Raw genomic sequence first — 16786 nt, 5'->3', positions numbered from 1 at the left:
TGCACTAGCTGCAATGGGTGGATACTGCGGAGAAGACTCAACGCAGTTTGCTACGTGGGGGGTACGGCTATTAGGACTACCTAGTGCTAGTGACGCATCGTTGTATTTGTTGGGTTTTTTTAAATTACCTAAGGCATGTTAGCTTAGATCAGAATCTGTTTACCGTAGTTGCAACGGGTTCTGCCATGCCACTGCATTTCTGCTGTGTGTTTCATTAACGTTGTATTATGATGAAATTCCTTTGGTTTACATTGTGACGATTAAGCCGGTACCGTGTAGTGTTCCGGGCGATGGGATGTGTCAGAGCAGTGCAATAATCACGAGTAGGTCGATGCAGTGACAGCACGACGAGTTTAAAGTGGTCGATGCGATGAGTAGGTCGATGCAATAATCCGTGTTTAAAGTGGTAGCAGTGAGCGCTGTGGAGCGTGCGAGTACTGATGGTACGAGCAGTGAGAGGTCATGTTGTTGTTTAAAGTGGAATGAGTGCGCGCTGTGCAGCGTGCGAGTGCAGAACTGTGGACGACTGTGGAGCAGTGAGAGATAATATCTGTGTTCAAAGTGCTTGGACATGCAGGCAGCCCTGTGTGTATAAAAGAGCACCTTGTGGTTCCCGAGAGCACAGACTTGCAATTCAGGTTCCACTTTTTTTAATTAGCCCAAACAAACAGCTATGAGCTCCTCATTTTCCCGGGCAGCTTTCCGTCGGGAAATGGAGGCTAATTTAGGACCCTCTCCTAACGATCCCAATAGATGTATTACAGATTGCAAGGTATGGCCGAAAGATGTAGAGCCACCCGATTGCTATTGCAAAATGTGTTGTGTTCCGAACATATCTCGTGATTACGAGACTTTTGGCCAGAGGTATTGGTGTTGCAAGAATATCGAGGAAGTCCAAAAAAGAGGTGCAACATCACAGGTATAGATTAATTTGTAAATATGCTTTTGTTATTTTTATTAATTTTGAATCGTTTCTTGTTTGCAAAAGTACGCTGGTGATGACACGCATACTCATTGGTGTCATTTCCATGAGTGGATTGACACGTGGATCACTCATCGTGATCAGCAGTATATGGAGTGGTTGAAGAAGGTGAATGAAGATTTACGCAAAGGCGAGCGTGCAAAAGCAGACATCGCGGGACGTGATAAGGGTACTGCCCGTGAATAATTGATGTTGTACTGATCCGTCTGAATAAATAATGTAACGTTTGTTCGAATTACCTAAGGCATGTTAGGTTTAGTCTTGGATCTCGTTATCGTAGCTTGCAACAGGTCCTGACATGCCATGTCATGTGTTCTGTGCGTTAAATTGTGTGGACCACTATTTAATTTGTGTTCAATGTATGAACGGTGATTGTTTTGATTGTTTTTATTGTGTGTACTGGCCGATATATGCCCATGGAGTTGTCATCGCGTCGGTCTGAAAAGTTTATTTGTAGGGCAATGCTTCCGAAAAATCTAGTGTAGCTAGTACAAATTACACAACTCAAATTAATTTGACATTGAAATTACAATAACAATTGCACTGCCATGTGCATGGAACACGTTAATGTCATGTTCCATCTAGACCTAACATGCCTTAGGGAATATGAAATTCGAACATTACATGATAGTCATCTACTGAGTGCACCGAGGATACTTTCCCTTCCTAATAGCCTCGGGTCCCACCTCCTTCGCACGGCGGGCCCTCTCTCGCTTCCTCTCCCTATCAGCTTCACGCTCCTCCGCCTGGCGACGTTCCACATCTGCGAACCTCTTCTGGATGTCTTCTTTATCTTTCTTGCGCTTCTCCTCTATTTTTTCCTCTTGCAGCATTCGCTGCCACCTTTCGGCAGCCCACCTTGCTTCGCACTCAACGTGTTCCTTAGCTTCAGTCGATTGCTCCGTGTCCAGCCACTGTATGAAATCACAAAGAGGTGGTGGACTCTATTTCCAAGCCGAGTTAGAATTAACTTACTGAACTCCGAAGGCGCAAACTAGATAGTGCGAGGTGATACCTTCGCTTTGTCCTTGCCGTAGCGCTTTGGCGGATCGTACTCGTAGTTCTCACACATGAAGAACCTCCTGCCGAAGTCATCGCCCAAAACTTTGGACTCCATCAGCTTGCACAACGAACCGCAGAAGCACATTGGAACCTGCACTCTTTGAGGCACAGGTTCTCTAATCTTGTTCCACGGAATGTAGGTAGAACCAGAGAAAGACATGGTGGTCGTGCGAGGATGGCTAAAGACTTCGTATGAGATGGCTACTGACTTCATATGAGATGGGGCGATGTTCTATTTATAGATGGAGCTATTTGGTCTATAGGCATGGTTCACGCATGTCTATCACCGTTTCAAACAGCGGTAGGTCCTCCCACATTTTTAATTATAGTAGGGGTGCAGAAGAATCTGATGCAAGGTGACAGGACATCGAAATTGTAATTGAAACTCATGAATATCTCATGAAAATATATTTTCACATACTATTAGAGTTAAATCTAATTTGTATAAATTTTAAAAAAAATATTTCCCTAACCTCCGCTATCTCTATTATTTTCTGAAATATCTCTAAATGTAAAAGAAATAATTACAGTTTAGACAGCCTATAAAATAATTATACAATTAATTACAGCAGTGAGAGCATATAAAATAATTAAAAAAATTGTGGGAATACCTACCGCCGTTTCAAACGGCGGTAGGGCGCTGGCCGTCTACAGGGCAGCTACAGCCGGCTATAGCCGCGCTGTAGCCCGGTGGTAGCACTTACCGCCGATTCGTTTGGCGGTAAGGAGCTACCGCCGTATGATACGGCGGTAAGTTCCATGGGCCGTGGGCCAAGGATCTTACCGCCGGTTCATCTGGCGGTAACTCATTACCGCCAAACGAACCGGCGACAGGGTGACATTTTTGCAAAAAAAAATTTGGATATATATTTTTGGAATGGTGAAAGCTGACGTTCTTGCACCTGCAATGGATTGCAATGCGGGCTGTGGCTGTCTGTCACGTCCGGTGTGTAGGGGTGGTAATGGGCCATGGCCCTAGTGGCCTCTTCACAATCTAATAGGACCTTTAAAATTTTTAGTTCAAAAATACATATGTTTAGAGCCTGGCCCTTTTAGGGCCCGATCCTTAGATTTTCTAGTTCAAAATGTTGGGCCCTTTACCACCCCTACCGGTGTGTACATCAAATAAAGAGCCGGCCCAGGCCATTGCATTGAGGATGAGGAGGCTGCTTCAGCCTAGGGAAGGCCAGGCCCATGTTCAATAAATTAGAGATTGGGCCGCATGAGATAAAATATCCAGCAGATTCCTCCCTCCCAATCCAATGGGCTTCCCGAACACCAGACTCGACGACTTCCTTCCTGTTGGAATTGGAATCACATCACACATTCACATGACACTCAGAATCACTCAGTAACGTAGCCAGGAATTCATTTTTTCCTATGTGGGAGGGCCAGCAGTGCTAATTTATCTAATATTTTGATTAAATTCAAAATTTTCAGTGCCAAATTACAGATCACAGGGGGCCATACCCCTGCGTCCCTGGCTAGGCCCTTAGGATCACTGGCCTACACGCTGACTAGACTCAAAACAGATGAGACTGACCAAGTAGTATCGTGACGCGCCATATTGAGACACATCCACACGCACATATGCACCGCCTCAGCACTCGGTGACGCGCCATATTGAGACACACATCCACACGCACATATGCACCGCCTCAGCACTCGGTGAGACACACAGGTTGCGATCCTTGAGGGTCCAACCCAAATGGGCTGCCTGCACATATGCAGTGCTAGCTACGTCGATTGTCATGGAAACTTTAACTTGGAATCTGTTTGGCAAGACTCCAGTTCCTCCAAAAACGGCTCTGGCTTCGACTTCTGCGGTAGAGCGGCTTCTCTGGTAGAGCTAGAGCCATTTTGTAAAATGTTTGGTAAAAAAGCTCTGGCTGACTATTTCAAATGCACAGAAAAAGATAAAATGCTCATAATTCCCTTGCTTTTTTTCTTTTCTTCTTACCCTTTCTTCCTCCCGACTCCCAGCAGGCACCTCCGCCCCCTTCCCCCTCGCTCATGCCGCCGCTGCCTCCAACCCTACATCTAGCTCCTGCCACCGACCGCTGGCACCTCCCTCCTCTTCCCTCCTCCCGCTCTGCCGCCAATACCTCTGCCCCCTCCTCCCGCTCGGCTGCGGCACCGCCGGCACCTCTGCCCCCTCCTCCCGCTCCGTTGCTGCTTTGCTGGCACCTTCGCCACCTCTTACTCCCACCGCTCCGTCCTCCTCCTCTTGCTTCTGCCGCGTCGCCGTCATCCTCCGTCCTAGCTCCCATCGTGGCCCGCCACCGCCGGCCTCCCGCCCCACCCCATCGTGTCTCTTACGCGGAGCAGCGTTCAGACGTCGCGAGGAGGCGGAGCGCACGAAGAGACCTCCGTTCACGCCACCCTTGGGGGGCAAAGGTGGCAGGCAACCTGGAGGAGCTCCACGGAGCCAGGCGAAGCCTCGTTTCGTGGCTCCACCTCACTAGTGGAAGCCGAAAGAGACTCTAGGTGCGTCTCCTTACCTGAAGCTGCTATATTTTGAACCGTTTGGTAGGACTCTAAGCCGGTTTTGGAACCCCGCCAAACAGACCCTGGGTAGGATGCAACTATCACATCCCACGTCAGATGGGATCAAACCAAACCACTGCCTTGTGGCAACTACTGTATTCCTCGAATGGGTTTGGGCAAGTCCAACAACCACGCCCAACTATCATCAGCACTCCCCCCCCCCCCCCCCCCCCCCCAAAAAAAAAACATCCACAGCTTTTGCTGCAAGTCCAAGCCACAGCCCTCTCTCTGCCCTGAGTAACAAAGGGTAGAGGTATCAGTGTCTTTCCCATGCTGCTGACCTCGTGCCAGTTGCAGTACCCGCTCCCCTACTACACACGAGAGCAAGAGACAACAGGGCACGGCTTCTGCTTCTGCTTCGGCTGTGAGGAGAAAAGGACTGGTCATTCGGAAGAAGAAATGGTGGGGCCCTCGGACAGGAAAAGGTAGGGAGGGCAGCGCAAAAAAGCTTTGTACGAGTAGGAGAGAGGAGCTTATGTTAAAAAAAAAAGTAGGAGAGAGGAGCCATCCCCCAATCATGCCAGCTATTTCACTCTCTACTCTCTAGGACATCTTTAAAAAAAAAACTCTAGGACGAATGCTTTACTTGCCCAGTTGCCCCTCGTCCCTCAACCTCTCTCATGTTCAGTCCATAATGAGCAAGCAGCATGTTATCACAGGACAATCCTGCAAATGGCACGACTGCCCGCCCCACTGTGCCTGCAAAGTGCTTTGATGACTGTCATGTTTTCCTACAAGATATTTGCCTCATAAGTCATAACCCAGTTTGGAAATGTGACTAGGAAGCAAGCTAAGACAGGTCCTAGTACTACCAACAATTCCTCCTTGCACCACCACCACCGATCTCAACATCTGTAACCTAAACAAAACACAAGTACACAACCGAGCAGTCTTCATAAACAATGCACAGAAAGGCAGTTCTCTGTGAGCTAAGCCAAGAAGAGCAAAAAAAGATTAACTACTACAGTAGTACTAGCAAACAACTAGTGAAGTGGGATTGCTTGATGGGGATCGTGAACTAACAAAATACGCCATAATCTCACTTGTGGAATGTCATTGGGGGAAAAATAATAAGGATGTAAGCTCAAGGCCAATTGGTTAAGATGATGTTCAGGAAGCAAGAATTGACAGGCTGATGACCTCATGGAGGTAAAGGTGAATACGATGTTAAAAGTAAACAATACCTATCCACACACAAAAAGGTGGATTCCACTTAAGGTAACTATGCCTTATGCAACACACATGAAGATTATTATCAATACACAAATGAGTAGTAAACAACACGGTGAGAATAAGCAGGAACAATTTGCACACTGCACCAGTTGTAAACACTGATTTAGGATGACATTTATCTAGCCACAAATTTGAGGTTAAAAATCCTTAATGGTTAACCCCCACCCCCAAATAAAAATAAAAAAATACTCCTAAGTAAATAAATAAATCAGTGGCTTTGGTATTGAGCTGATGATGGATTCCTCAGCTTCTCCTAATTTGTAGAGAAAACTAATAAGACTCTATTAAAAGTGCCTCCACCCCCAGCAAAAACCTAAACGAATACACAAAAAGAGCACCTGATAATGTAATTTGTGATCAAGGACTCTACATATAATGAAGCAGCAGGGATTATATTAATTAGCAAAGGAAGATGAAAACTAGGGCTGATTGGCAGGATTGGTGAAGATAACCGATCAACAACTGAACAAAATCTACCAAGCTTGCATCAGTAACTATCATTGTGAAGAGATCTAGCAACTAGTGATCAGAAATGTTTCAATTTTCCCAATCTCTGAACCGATTAAATTGAGCAGCTAGCTAAACAGGTAAAAGATCTGGGCAAGAACCCCATGTAAGATCCAGTAGGAATAGTAATTCTTTAGCTCTGTAAATTTGCTCTCAAATTTAACGGCATGGGGTCTGAATCGGGCGCCAAGCAGATGCAGTGAGCAGGCAAAGATCCTTCCACTCAAGCTTGAGAGCACCATTCTCCTCGACGAGCGTGTACCCGAAGGAGGGGAACATGCTGAGCAGCAGCGACGCCTGCGCCGCCGCGCTGCAGGCGAGCGACACCGAGTGGAACCCCGACTGTGCGAGCTTCTCGCGCCAGCTCCCGAACTTGACGTCGCCGGTGCGCGCCAGCCCGCCCACGGCGAGCACGTTGCAGATCTCCCTCGATAGGAGCTGCTGCTCCACGACGTGCCGCTCCGGGCTGTCCTTGCCGTAGCTCGCGTCCAGCGAGTCGAACAGCGCCGAGTAGTAGTGGATGGCCTCCACGAAGCACGCCAGGAAGGAGCCCGAGTGGCTGAGGTCCTGCTCCACCATTGTCACCACCTTGGGGGCCAGCCTGCAATCCGTGGTCCACGGGGACAGCATCAGTACGTGCATTCGTGGCCATTAGATTCTGCTGGCAGGACAAGATTCAACCAGCAACACTAAGCGTTTTAATGATGCATCAAATCAAGGGCATTGCAGTTATCTCATGGTTTCGCAAAGCTACATTGGACAGATATGTAGCAGTCAATCGACATCGACTGTTAAAGCTAACACCTTGGATAAGCTTTTGAGTTTAGCTTCCTGATCTAGTATTAAGAAATGATGGTTAGTCGAAGATGACAGTTATTCCATTTCATGACTCTGGCACTAGAAACTAGAAACCTTTTTGGCATAGAAAGTTGGCCATGATGATAAGAAGTTTCAGCTCGCTCCTAGAGATCCACTAACCAAATTCAAGCGGGATCTTTTGTGGTCCTGGGATCGCCCAAGACCATGGAAGAGATCGTCTCAAAAGCATTGCAAAGATGCAACCTTTTTAGCCTAGAAAGTTGGCCATGATTACTAGTAAACTTTTGGAGCTCCAAAACGCAATTTTTTACTGGTAAACCATCGATCGGAGTACGCTTGTACCGGATGTACTCCCTACGATTGATGCTTGATGTGCATATCACAATGTGACAGACATTAGTTAACTACTAGTGAAGTGGTTGCTGAAAAGTAGTCATGATGGTAGAAGCAAGCAACAAGGAGGATAGGATTTGACATGGAAGCTGCTAGCAATGGAGAGGAGCCACCTGACCTTTGGATGAGCCAGAGCGTGTTGGAGTCGTTGCCGGTGACGTCGTAGAGCGAGTGGTGGAGCCAGTGGACGGCGACGGCCTCGCGCCGCGTGACGCCCAGCTTCTCCGGGTCGACATTGCCGGCCTTCTCCGCGACGGCGCAGAACTCGAATGGCAGGCCGAGCGTGTCGGCGAAGTCGGAGAGGCGCTCCCCCGTGGCCTCGAGCGCCTCCATGGACGCGCCGAGGCCGGTGAGCCTGACCCTGGGCGGGCCGCCGGGGCGGGAGGCGAGGATGTGGAAGAGGCCCGGCCAGTGCAGCCCCTGCATGATGTCGAGGTCTATGATGTGGACGCGCTCCTCCCGCTCGAATGCCTCCTGGATGGCCTGGTTCGCCGTGAAGTGCGAGAACTTCACCAGGGGGCTGATGCCGTTGAACACCTGGAACGCGGCGGCGACGCGGCCGTGCAGGCGCGCCGCCGCGGGGGACGCCGCCGGTAGCGGCGCGTACAGGCCGAGGCACGAGCTGACGAGGCGCGCGGACATGGCCTCCGCGAAGTAGGCGGCGACGCGCTGCGTGGAGGTGCCGAAGGGCGTGGCGAGCTCCGCGATCTCCAGCAGCGTCAGGTGCGCGTCGTCGAGGTTGTCCGCGTTCACCGACTCGGCGCACTGCAGCAGCAGCGTCAGCAGGTGGAGGCCCTCCTCGTCGCGCTGCTTCCGCCGCTGCTCTTCCTTCCGCTCCTTGGCGGCCCCGGCAGCCGCGGCGGCGGCTGCCGCGGCGGTCTCCTCCGCCGTCGGAGCCTTGGGCGACTGCGGCGACGGGTTCGGCTCCTCCTGCTGCGGCTCGTGGCGGCGCTTGTCTGGAACCGGAAGCGGGGGAGGGGGAGGGAGAGCGGGGGGCACTGTTGGGGCGGCGGCGGGCGGGGTGCTGCCGTGCAGGAGGGCGGGAGGATGCGGGAGCGGCGGCGGGGCGGGGTCGGCGTTGAGGAGGGAGCGGAGGCGGGGCTCGAGGAGGGAGGCGAGGCCGGGGTTGCAGGGGTGGATGATCTCGCGGACGTTGTGGATGAGCTGCGTGATGGAGACCCCGGCGCCGCCGCTGATGCCGATGATGTCGCGGATGATGCCGTCCACCCACGCCGTGGTGGACGCCGCCACCTCGGCCGGCGCAGGCGGGGGCGCGTGGGGGACGTCCACCTCCGCGTGCGCGTGGTGGTGCTGCTGCTGCTCGAACGCGGGGTGCTGGAGCTGGGTGGGCTGCGCGGGCAGCTGCGCGCTAGCTGCCGACTGAATCGCCATGAGGAGCGGCGGCTCGGGACTGGGAGAAAGAGAGAGGAGTGAGGCTGCTGGATTAGGATTCTCAGACAGCAGCTCATCCTATTTATATGGCACTAAATCAGTTTGTAACCGTTGGATCATGATGAAGGGTCCAGATCGCCTCGCGTTAGGGTTTCCGCGGAGCGGGCCGAACTGGGCTGTTTGCGTGCTTATGGGCCGCGCACGCGGGTGGAATTTCGTGGGCCAAATTGAGTTTGTGGTCTGCTTTATGAGTTTTAGCCTTAATGTTTTAAGCTTAATTTAATTGCTGCTTATGTTAAAGGCTTTATTTATTTATTTATTTCTGTTGCACTTAATTACCAGCATTATGTTTATTTATTTTTCCATGAGTTATGTAAATGCTTTTAATTATGTTTTAATTGCATTTATTCACTGAAAATTATGTTCATCCACCATAAGCAATTAAGATGCACTCTATTTAAATGGAACCATCGGAAAGTTTATTTAGAGCACTTGTAATTAATTTTGACCATCGTTGATTTAATTATGAGTTTTAATGATAAATTTCGTTTGTTTTCCCCATCGGTGATGCAAATTGAAATTTATGTATGATTTTAATCAGACCATCGTAGGGTTAATTTCATACTTCTTATGCGCATCTTAATTGTGAGTTTAATGAAGTTATTGTTCTCATGATTTTCAGTGAACACTGTGACGGACTACCTGAAATCCATTGAGCCCCTGAATGGCACCAACTATCCAAGCTGGTATAAAGATGTTAATGTTGCCATTACTGTGTGCGAGTATGATCTCGCCTTACGTCAAGACAAGCCAGCAGAGCCCGCTGATCCCAATGGTGATCGTACTGCCATTGAGAAGTGGGAGAGATAAGACAGGATGGCCAACATGATCATTAAGAACACGATCACTCCGGCCATCTGTGGTGCTATTCCTGATAAGGACCAGGATGGTAATGATCTGAGCGCCAAGGCATACCTTGCCAAGGTGGAGGAGAACTTTAAGAGTTCTTCCAAGACTTATGCTAGCACCCTGATCATGAAGATGCTGACTTCACAGTATGATGGGCAAAGTGGAATTAGGGAGCACATTATGAGCATGTGTGACATGGCAAATAAGCTGAAGACACTGGATATGGCTATCTCTGATGGTTTTCTGGTGCACTTCATCATGACTTCTCTGCCAGTACAGTACAGTCCTTTCAAAATAAGCTACAACACTCAGAAAGCGACTTGGAGCATGGCTAAGCTCATTAGCTACTGTGTTGAGGAAGAAGAAAGACAGAAAACTGAAAGGATGAAGGATGCTGTCAACATGGTCAGCGAGTGCTTTGGGCGTGTTAGCATGAGCAACACTCCTAAGCATCAGGCTGAGTCTGGCAGCAGCAGGCAGCATAAGAGAAAGTTTAAGGGCCATAAGAGTAAGGCCGTGTCACATAAGAAGACCTCTAATGAGAGGTGTGCAAGTTCTGCAAGTCACCTAAACATGAGCAGAAGGATTGCCATGGATTTAAGGAGTGGCTTAAGAACAAAGGTACAATTACTGATTATGTATCTTTTATTGATGAACCATTCTTAGTGAATTTTTCTCCTAATATTTGGTGGATTGACTCAGGTGCCACTGTGCACATTTCCAATTCACTGCAGGTATTCAGTTCGATCCGAACTATAAGAGAGGGGGACCGAAGCCTAAGAGTGGCTAATGGCAATGAAGTGAAGGTTGAAGGCATTGGGAGCTTCGATTTGGAGTTACCAGGCGGCTTCAACCTTAGTTTGCATGATGTTCTTTATGTTCCTAGTTTGAAGAGAAACCTTATTTCTATTTCGTGTTTAGATAAGTCGGGACATATTTGTAAGTTTGGCAACTCTGTGTGCAACATTAAATTTCATAATTTAAGTGTGGGCATTGGTCATTTGCAAGGCGATCTTTATTTGCTCTCTCTTGATAATGTTTATTCTGCAATGAATGTGGATGATGTATCGCATAAACGTAAGCGTGATGATGAGACTTCTTCGAAATTGTGGCATTGTCGTTTGGGCCACATTTCGAGGGGGAGAATTGAGCGCCTCATAAGAGAAGAGATACTCCATTCATTAGATCTCTCAGAATTAGATCAACAATGCGTTGATTGTATTAAGGGGAAATTCGCTGAGACAATTAAGAAAGGAGCTACTCGGAGTTCGGGCCTATTAGAAATAATTCATACTGATATTTGTGGCCCGTTCCCAGTAAAGTCTGTTGATGGTTTTGACTCGTTCATTACTTTCACAGATGACTTCTCTCGTTATGGTTATATTTACCCCATTCATGATCGATCCGAGTCATTAGATAAATTCAAAATATTCAAGGCTGAAGTGGAAAATCAGCATAATGTCACTATTAAATTAGTGAGATCGGATCGAGGTGGTGAATATTATGGGAGATATGCTCCATTCGGCCAAATACCAGGACCATTCGCTAAGTATCTTGAAGAGAATGGTATAAAGGCCCAGTACAGTATGTCGGGCGAACCACAGCAAAACGGAGTTGCTGAGCGTCGTAATCGTACACTAATGGACATGGTACGCATCATGCTTAGTTATTCTACTTTGTCTGTGGAGCTGTGGATGGAAGCATTAAAAACAACTGCACACATACTTAATCGTGTTCCTTCCAAATCCGTGCCAAAAACACCTTATGAGTTGTGGTTCGGGAAGAAACCATCGCTTAATTATTTGCGTGTGTGGGGCTGTCCAGCCGAAGCTAAGTTATTTAATCCACAGCAAAAGAAATTAGATGATAAGACGGTGAGCTGCTATTTCATCGGATACCCTGATAAGTCTAAGGGATACCGATTCTATTGTCCTGATCGTTTCACTAAGTTCGTTGAGACCAGGCAGGCTGTATTCCTAGAGAATATAGGAATCAGTGGGAGCTTTCCGAGGAGGGAAATTAATCTTGAAGAAATACGGGCTGAGCTTCCCATCCCGATGATTCAAGAAACAGTAACACCTCAGTTAGTGCCGCTGTTTGTTCCTTCCGTTCAGAGTACACCATATGTTAGCACTGCTCCGCCTATTGAAGTAGCTCTTGAGCCTGCGAGCGAACAACAAGCTGAGCAAATGGCGCCTAATGCTGAAGTTGAGAACCCTGTCGAGGTGCCTCAGACTGCACCTCAACCAGCACCTCAGGCTGTTGAACCATTAAGAAGATCACAGCGGGCTAGGAAACATACAATTTTCCCTGATTATGAGACATACTTAAGTGAAGACATGTATGATATTGGGAAAGCTGATGATCCTAACTCATTTAGAGAGGCAGTATCATGTGAGAACTCTGCCAAATGGGTTGAGGCCATGAAAGAAGAGCTTAAGTCCATGAGTTCCAATGATGTTTGGGATCTGGTAGATATTCCTAATGGAGTCAAACCAGTAGGCTGTAAATGGGTCTACAAGACTAAACGTGATTCTAAAGGGAATATCGAACGATTCAAAGCAAGGCTTGTAGCCAAAGGTTTTACACAAAAGGAAGGGGTTGATTATAATGAACCTTTCTCCCCTGTGTCTAAGAAAGATTCATTCAGAATCGTTATGGCGCTAGTAGCTCATTATGACTTAGAGCTACATCAGATGGATGTCAAAACTGCGTTCCTTAATGGTGACTTGGATGAGACCATCTTCATGGCACAACCGGAAGGTTTTGTTGTGAAGGGCAATGAACATTTAGGATGCAGACTTAAGAAATCTATTTACGGGCTTAAGCAAGCGTCAAGACAGTGGAACCTTAAATTCAATCAAGTGATTAAGAAATTCAGATTTAAGGAGAATGATGTGGATAATTGTATCTACACTAAGATAAAGGGTGGTAAATTTATAATTCTAGTGCTTTATGTGGATGATATCCTATTAGCGAGCAGCGATAAATGTATGCTGCATGAGACAAAGGGATTTCTTTCATCAAATTTTGATATGAAAGATCTTGGTGAAGCCTCTTATGTTCTGGGCATTGAGATACACTGAGATAGGACCAAAGGAGTACTAGGATTGTCTCAAAAAGCATATATTGAGAAAATGCTTAAGAGATTTAATATAGATAAGAGTAAGGCCACACATGTTCCATTAGCGAAGGGCGATAAGTTTAGTGAAGCCCAATATCCTAAGAACCTATTGGAATCAGATGAGATGAAGGACATACCTTATGCTTCAGCTGTCGGAAGCCTGATGTATGCACAAGTCTGTACACGTCCTGACTTGGCATTTGCTACCGGAATGTTTGGAAGATATCAGAAAAATCCCAGAAAGGTCCACTGGGTTGGTGTCAAGAAGGCATTACGTTACTGCCAAGGCACTAAAGACTTCATGCTCACATACAGAAGATCAGATAACCTTGAAGTTGTGGGTTATACTGATGCTGACTTTGCTGGATGTGTTGATAGTAGGAAATCTACATCAGGATATATCTACACGTTAGCTAGTGGAGCTATATCATGGAAAAGCTCTAAGCAAAGTTTAGTTGCAGCGTCGACGATGCAAGCTGAGTTTGTGGCATGCTATGAAGCAACTGGACAGGCTGTTTGGCTTAAGAATTTTATTCCGAGCCTCAAGGTAATTGACAGCATTACGGAACCTATAACGTTATACTGCGATAATCAGTCTGCAGTATTCTTTTCGAGTAACAACAAGTCAAGTGGTGCTTCCAAACACATTGACCTTAAGTATCGTGTTGTGAAAGAAAGATGCCAGGATCGAACCATTAAGATTGAGCACATAAGAACTAATTCTATGTTAGCGGATCCGTTCACTAAAGGCTTACCACCGAACGTGTTTAAGCAGCACGTTACTAATATGGGTTTGGTGGATAGCCTTTATGTCCTGGTTTAGGGCCATTATGACTCCCAACTAACGAATAAGCGTTCTACCGAAGTGTTTCAGTGAGACTGTGGGTAATGGGGTCCCAGTAGTGCATCAAGCTACTGACGACGCATTAATCCGGTACTTTTTGTTACTACTAAGGGTGAACATTAGTATGATACGAACATTAGCCTTAACCGTTCGATCAAGTGGGAGAATGTTGGAAATAAATTTCAGTTAAGATATTTGTGATCTTCATTATTAAGGAAGTATTTAAACCATCTAAACGCGATTAAGGAAACATAATGATAAAACCCTAATGGGCTGTGATCAGCAGGCCCATTAGGCCCGTTTCCAGAGGCTGGCCCCCAGCCTCACAGTGCCTATAAATATAAGGTCGTGGTTAGCACCTTAATCACCCATTCATCTCAATGCAAAACCCTAGCCACCGCTAGTCTGACCGCTAAGGGCACTGGAGGGGTTTGGAAGGCCAAGCACTCCCTTTGGTGCCCGAAAGACGCCGATTCGCTGCTGCATCTCCTACACCGACAAGAACGCCTACTTCCTCTACGGATCAGGCGTAAATGGCTGTTGCTACTGCTAACGCTGGTATAATGATTACCATTTATTTCGTATTAGATTGATTTGTCATGAACTAGGTTATGTTAAGATCCTAAGTAACGTGCCACTAATATTAAGTTTTGGCAATTCTAACAGGGTGCTGCCATGCAGGAGGGCGGGAGGATGCGGTAGCGGCGGCGGGGCGGGGTCGGCGTTGAGGAGGGAGCGGAGGCGGAGCTCGAGGAGGGAGGCAAGGCCGGGGTTGCAGGGGTGGATGATATCGCGGACGTTGTGGATGAGCTGCGTGATGGAGACCCCGGCGCCGCCACTGCTGCCGATGATGTCGCGGATGATGCCGTCCACCCACGCCGTGGTGGACGCCGCCACCTCGGCCGGCGCAGGCGGGGGCGCGTGGGGGATGTCCACCTCCGCATGCGCGTGGTGGTGGTGCTGCTGCTGGAATGCGGGGAGCTGGAGCTGGGTGGGCAGCGCGGGCAGCTGCGCACTAGCTGCCGACTGATGCGGCTGCGCACAAGCGGCGGCAGTGACGTCGGAGAGGTCGCCCATGATGTGGCGGCGCGGCGGGGGAAGGTCCATGTCGGGCGCCGGGCGCTTGCGGACCATGGCGGCGGCGGCGGCGGATTCCTGGTGCTGCTGGTCTTGGTGGTGGTGGAGGTAGTGGAGGAGGAGGTGGTCCTGGGAGGAGGGGAGCGGCGGCAATAAGGAGTGGGAGGAGGTGGTGGCATGGGAATAAACAGCAGAGTGAGGGGGTGGCGCGGCCGAGGAGGACGAGGGGAAGAGCAGGAGGGACGAAGAGCCCATCTACAAACGCCAACAAGAAGCCGCCGCGCGCATGGTGATCGATCGGCTGCTGATGCGGTGGAGGTGCGCTGAGCGGCTGAGGTGAGAAGGATAAGTGGTGGAGTAGATGGTCGAGGAACGGAGTAAAGAGGAAGACGCCGCCGGGAGACGAACAAGTACAACAAGGGTTGTGTTAGTTGCCAAAAAGTCCAAAATTCAAAAAAAAATCCCCATCATATCGAATTTACGGTACATATTAAATATAAATAAAATCAAACACCCCGTTCGGTTGCACTTAAAGCGCTGGCTGGTAGTTGGCTGGCCCCGCTGGAATTACTATAGCTGCTGGAGTCAGCGGCTGGCCAGCTGGGTCTCCTGCTAGATGGGGGTGCGGAATTGAGAGAGCCAGAGCAGAGAGGGGGGATGAATACGAAGGAGGCCGACGCCGTGGGTTCAGCCCAGCCGTCCGACTGGACTGGAGCTGCCGAACGGCTGGGAGCCAGACCAGCCCAGCCGGCGATCCAGCCAGCGCTTTAAGTGCAACCGAACGGGGCGAAAAACTAATTGTACAGTTTGGTTCTAATTTGCGAGACGAACATTTTGAGCCTAAATAGTCAATAATTGGACAACAATTACCAAATACAAACGAAAGTGCTACAGTATGCTACAGTGTATTCTGACACTCCAAAATAGGGGACTAAACACAGCCAAAATGTTTGGGTTGGATTGGCTAAATCATATTTATGGGGGAGAGCCGCACCAGCTGCATCAGGAGGTATCTGCTTCCCCTTGGGCTCCGTGCTTACCCGCCTCATGTTCTTCTTAAACAGCTTATTATCAGTGTGTTTTTCAAAATAAAAAAACGGTTTCTTTGTCAACACTTAACGGAGAAAGTAGCAAATTTATCACTAATTTTTATTTGAATTTACTTACAATCCAATAAATTATCAACACTAGCCTATCAACACCTACACGGACTAATTAAAATTAATATAGAAATAAAATTTATAGCTAATAATTATAATTCACACTATATTTCACCTACTAATATAAATTTTCACACATATTTTAAAATATATATTTACCTTTATCTAGTTGGAATAGGTTTCATTGTGCATCACACCTCCATGTATGTTTGATATATATTAATTTGAACCATTTGTTTGTGAATTGGTATTATTGTCTCTTTCATCATACATGAATACATGATAACATATATTATGGGTAGTATTTTTATATAAACAATAATATAAATAATATATTAATGATGATAAAAATAGTATTATAAATTTATATTGGTGCACTTTAATATTTTATTATAGTTACATCATTAGATTCAGATTTAGAAGTTACTTTAACTTTTAATAATAATATAATTGGATAATTTATATACAAATTTAGGGGATTATTTGCTTTGTTTTTATAATAGTATAGATGAGTAATTTACATGGAGATTAGGGGGTTACATTAGAATTTTTTATAATGGTAGAGGTGGGTAATTTAGTATATTTTCATAATGTTGGAGGTGGATAATTTATTATGAAAGATAATATATCCAATGACTATTGTGATTAGAGTTGTAGGATGGATGGCTTGATGTTTCTGATTTTTATAATAATTTTTATTAAAGGACGTGAGGGTTTAAAACAAACCTCCAATTAGT

The 16786-nt window shown here is 47.2% G+C and overlaps 1 protein-coding gene across 1 annotated transcript; it reads right to left on the bottom strand.

Moving 5' to 3' along the window:
• Nucleotides 1–5913: 5913 nt before the first annotated feature.
• Nucleotides 5914–15270, bottom strand: LOC120663428 (protein SCARECROW-like). Its single transcript, XM_039942243.1, has 4 exons — nt 14856–15270; nt 9094–9106; nt 7662–8954; nt 5914–6932 (listed from the first exon to the last, which is right to left on the bottom strand). The coding sequence occupies exons 1-4, from the start codon at nt 15142–15144 to the stop codon at nt 6491–6493; spliced, it is 2037 nt and encodes a 678-aa protein (XP_039798177.1). The 5' UTR covers nt 15145–15270; the 3' UTR covers nt 5914–6490.
• Nucleotides 15271–16786: the final 1516 nt, after the last annotated feature.

This window comes from Panicum virgatum, chromosome 3N (genome assembly GCF_016808335.1).
Source record: "Panicum virgatum strain AP13 chromosome 3N, P.virgatum_v5, whole genome shotgun sequence".
In the NCBI taxonomy this organism is placed as follows: Eukaryota; Viridiplantae; Streptophyta; class Magnoliopsida; order Poales; family Poaceae; genus Panicum; species Panicum virgatum.
Note: the sequence above shows the minus strand (reverse complement) of the source record. Positions and strands in the feature narration are given on the sequence as shown.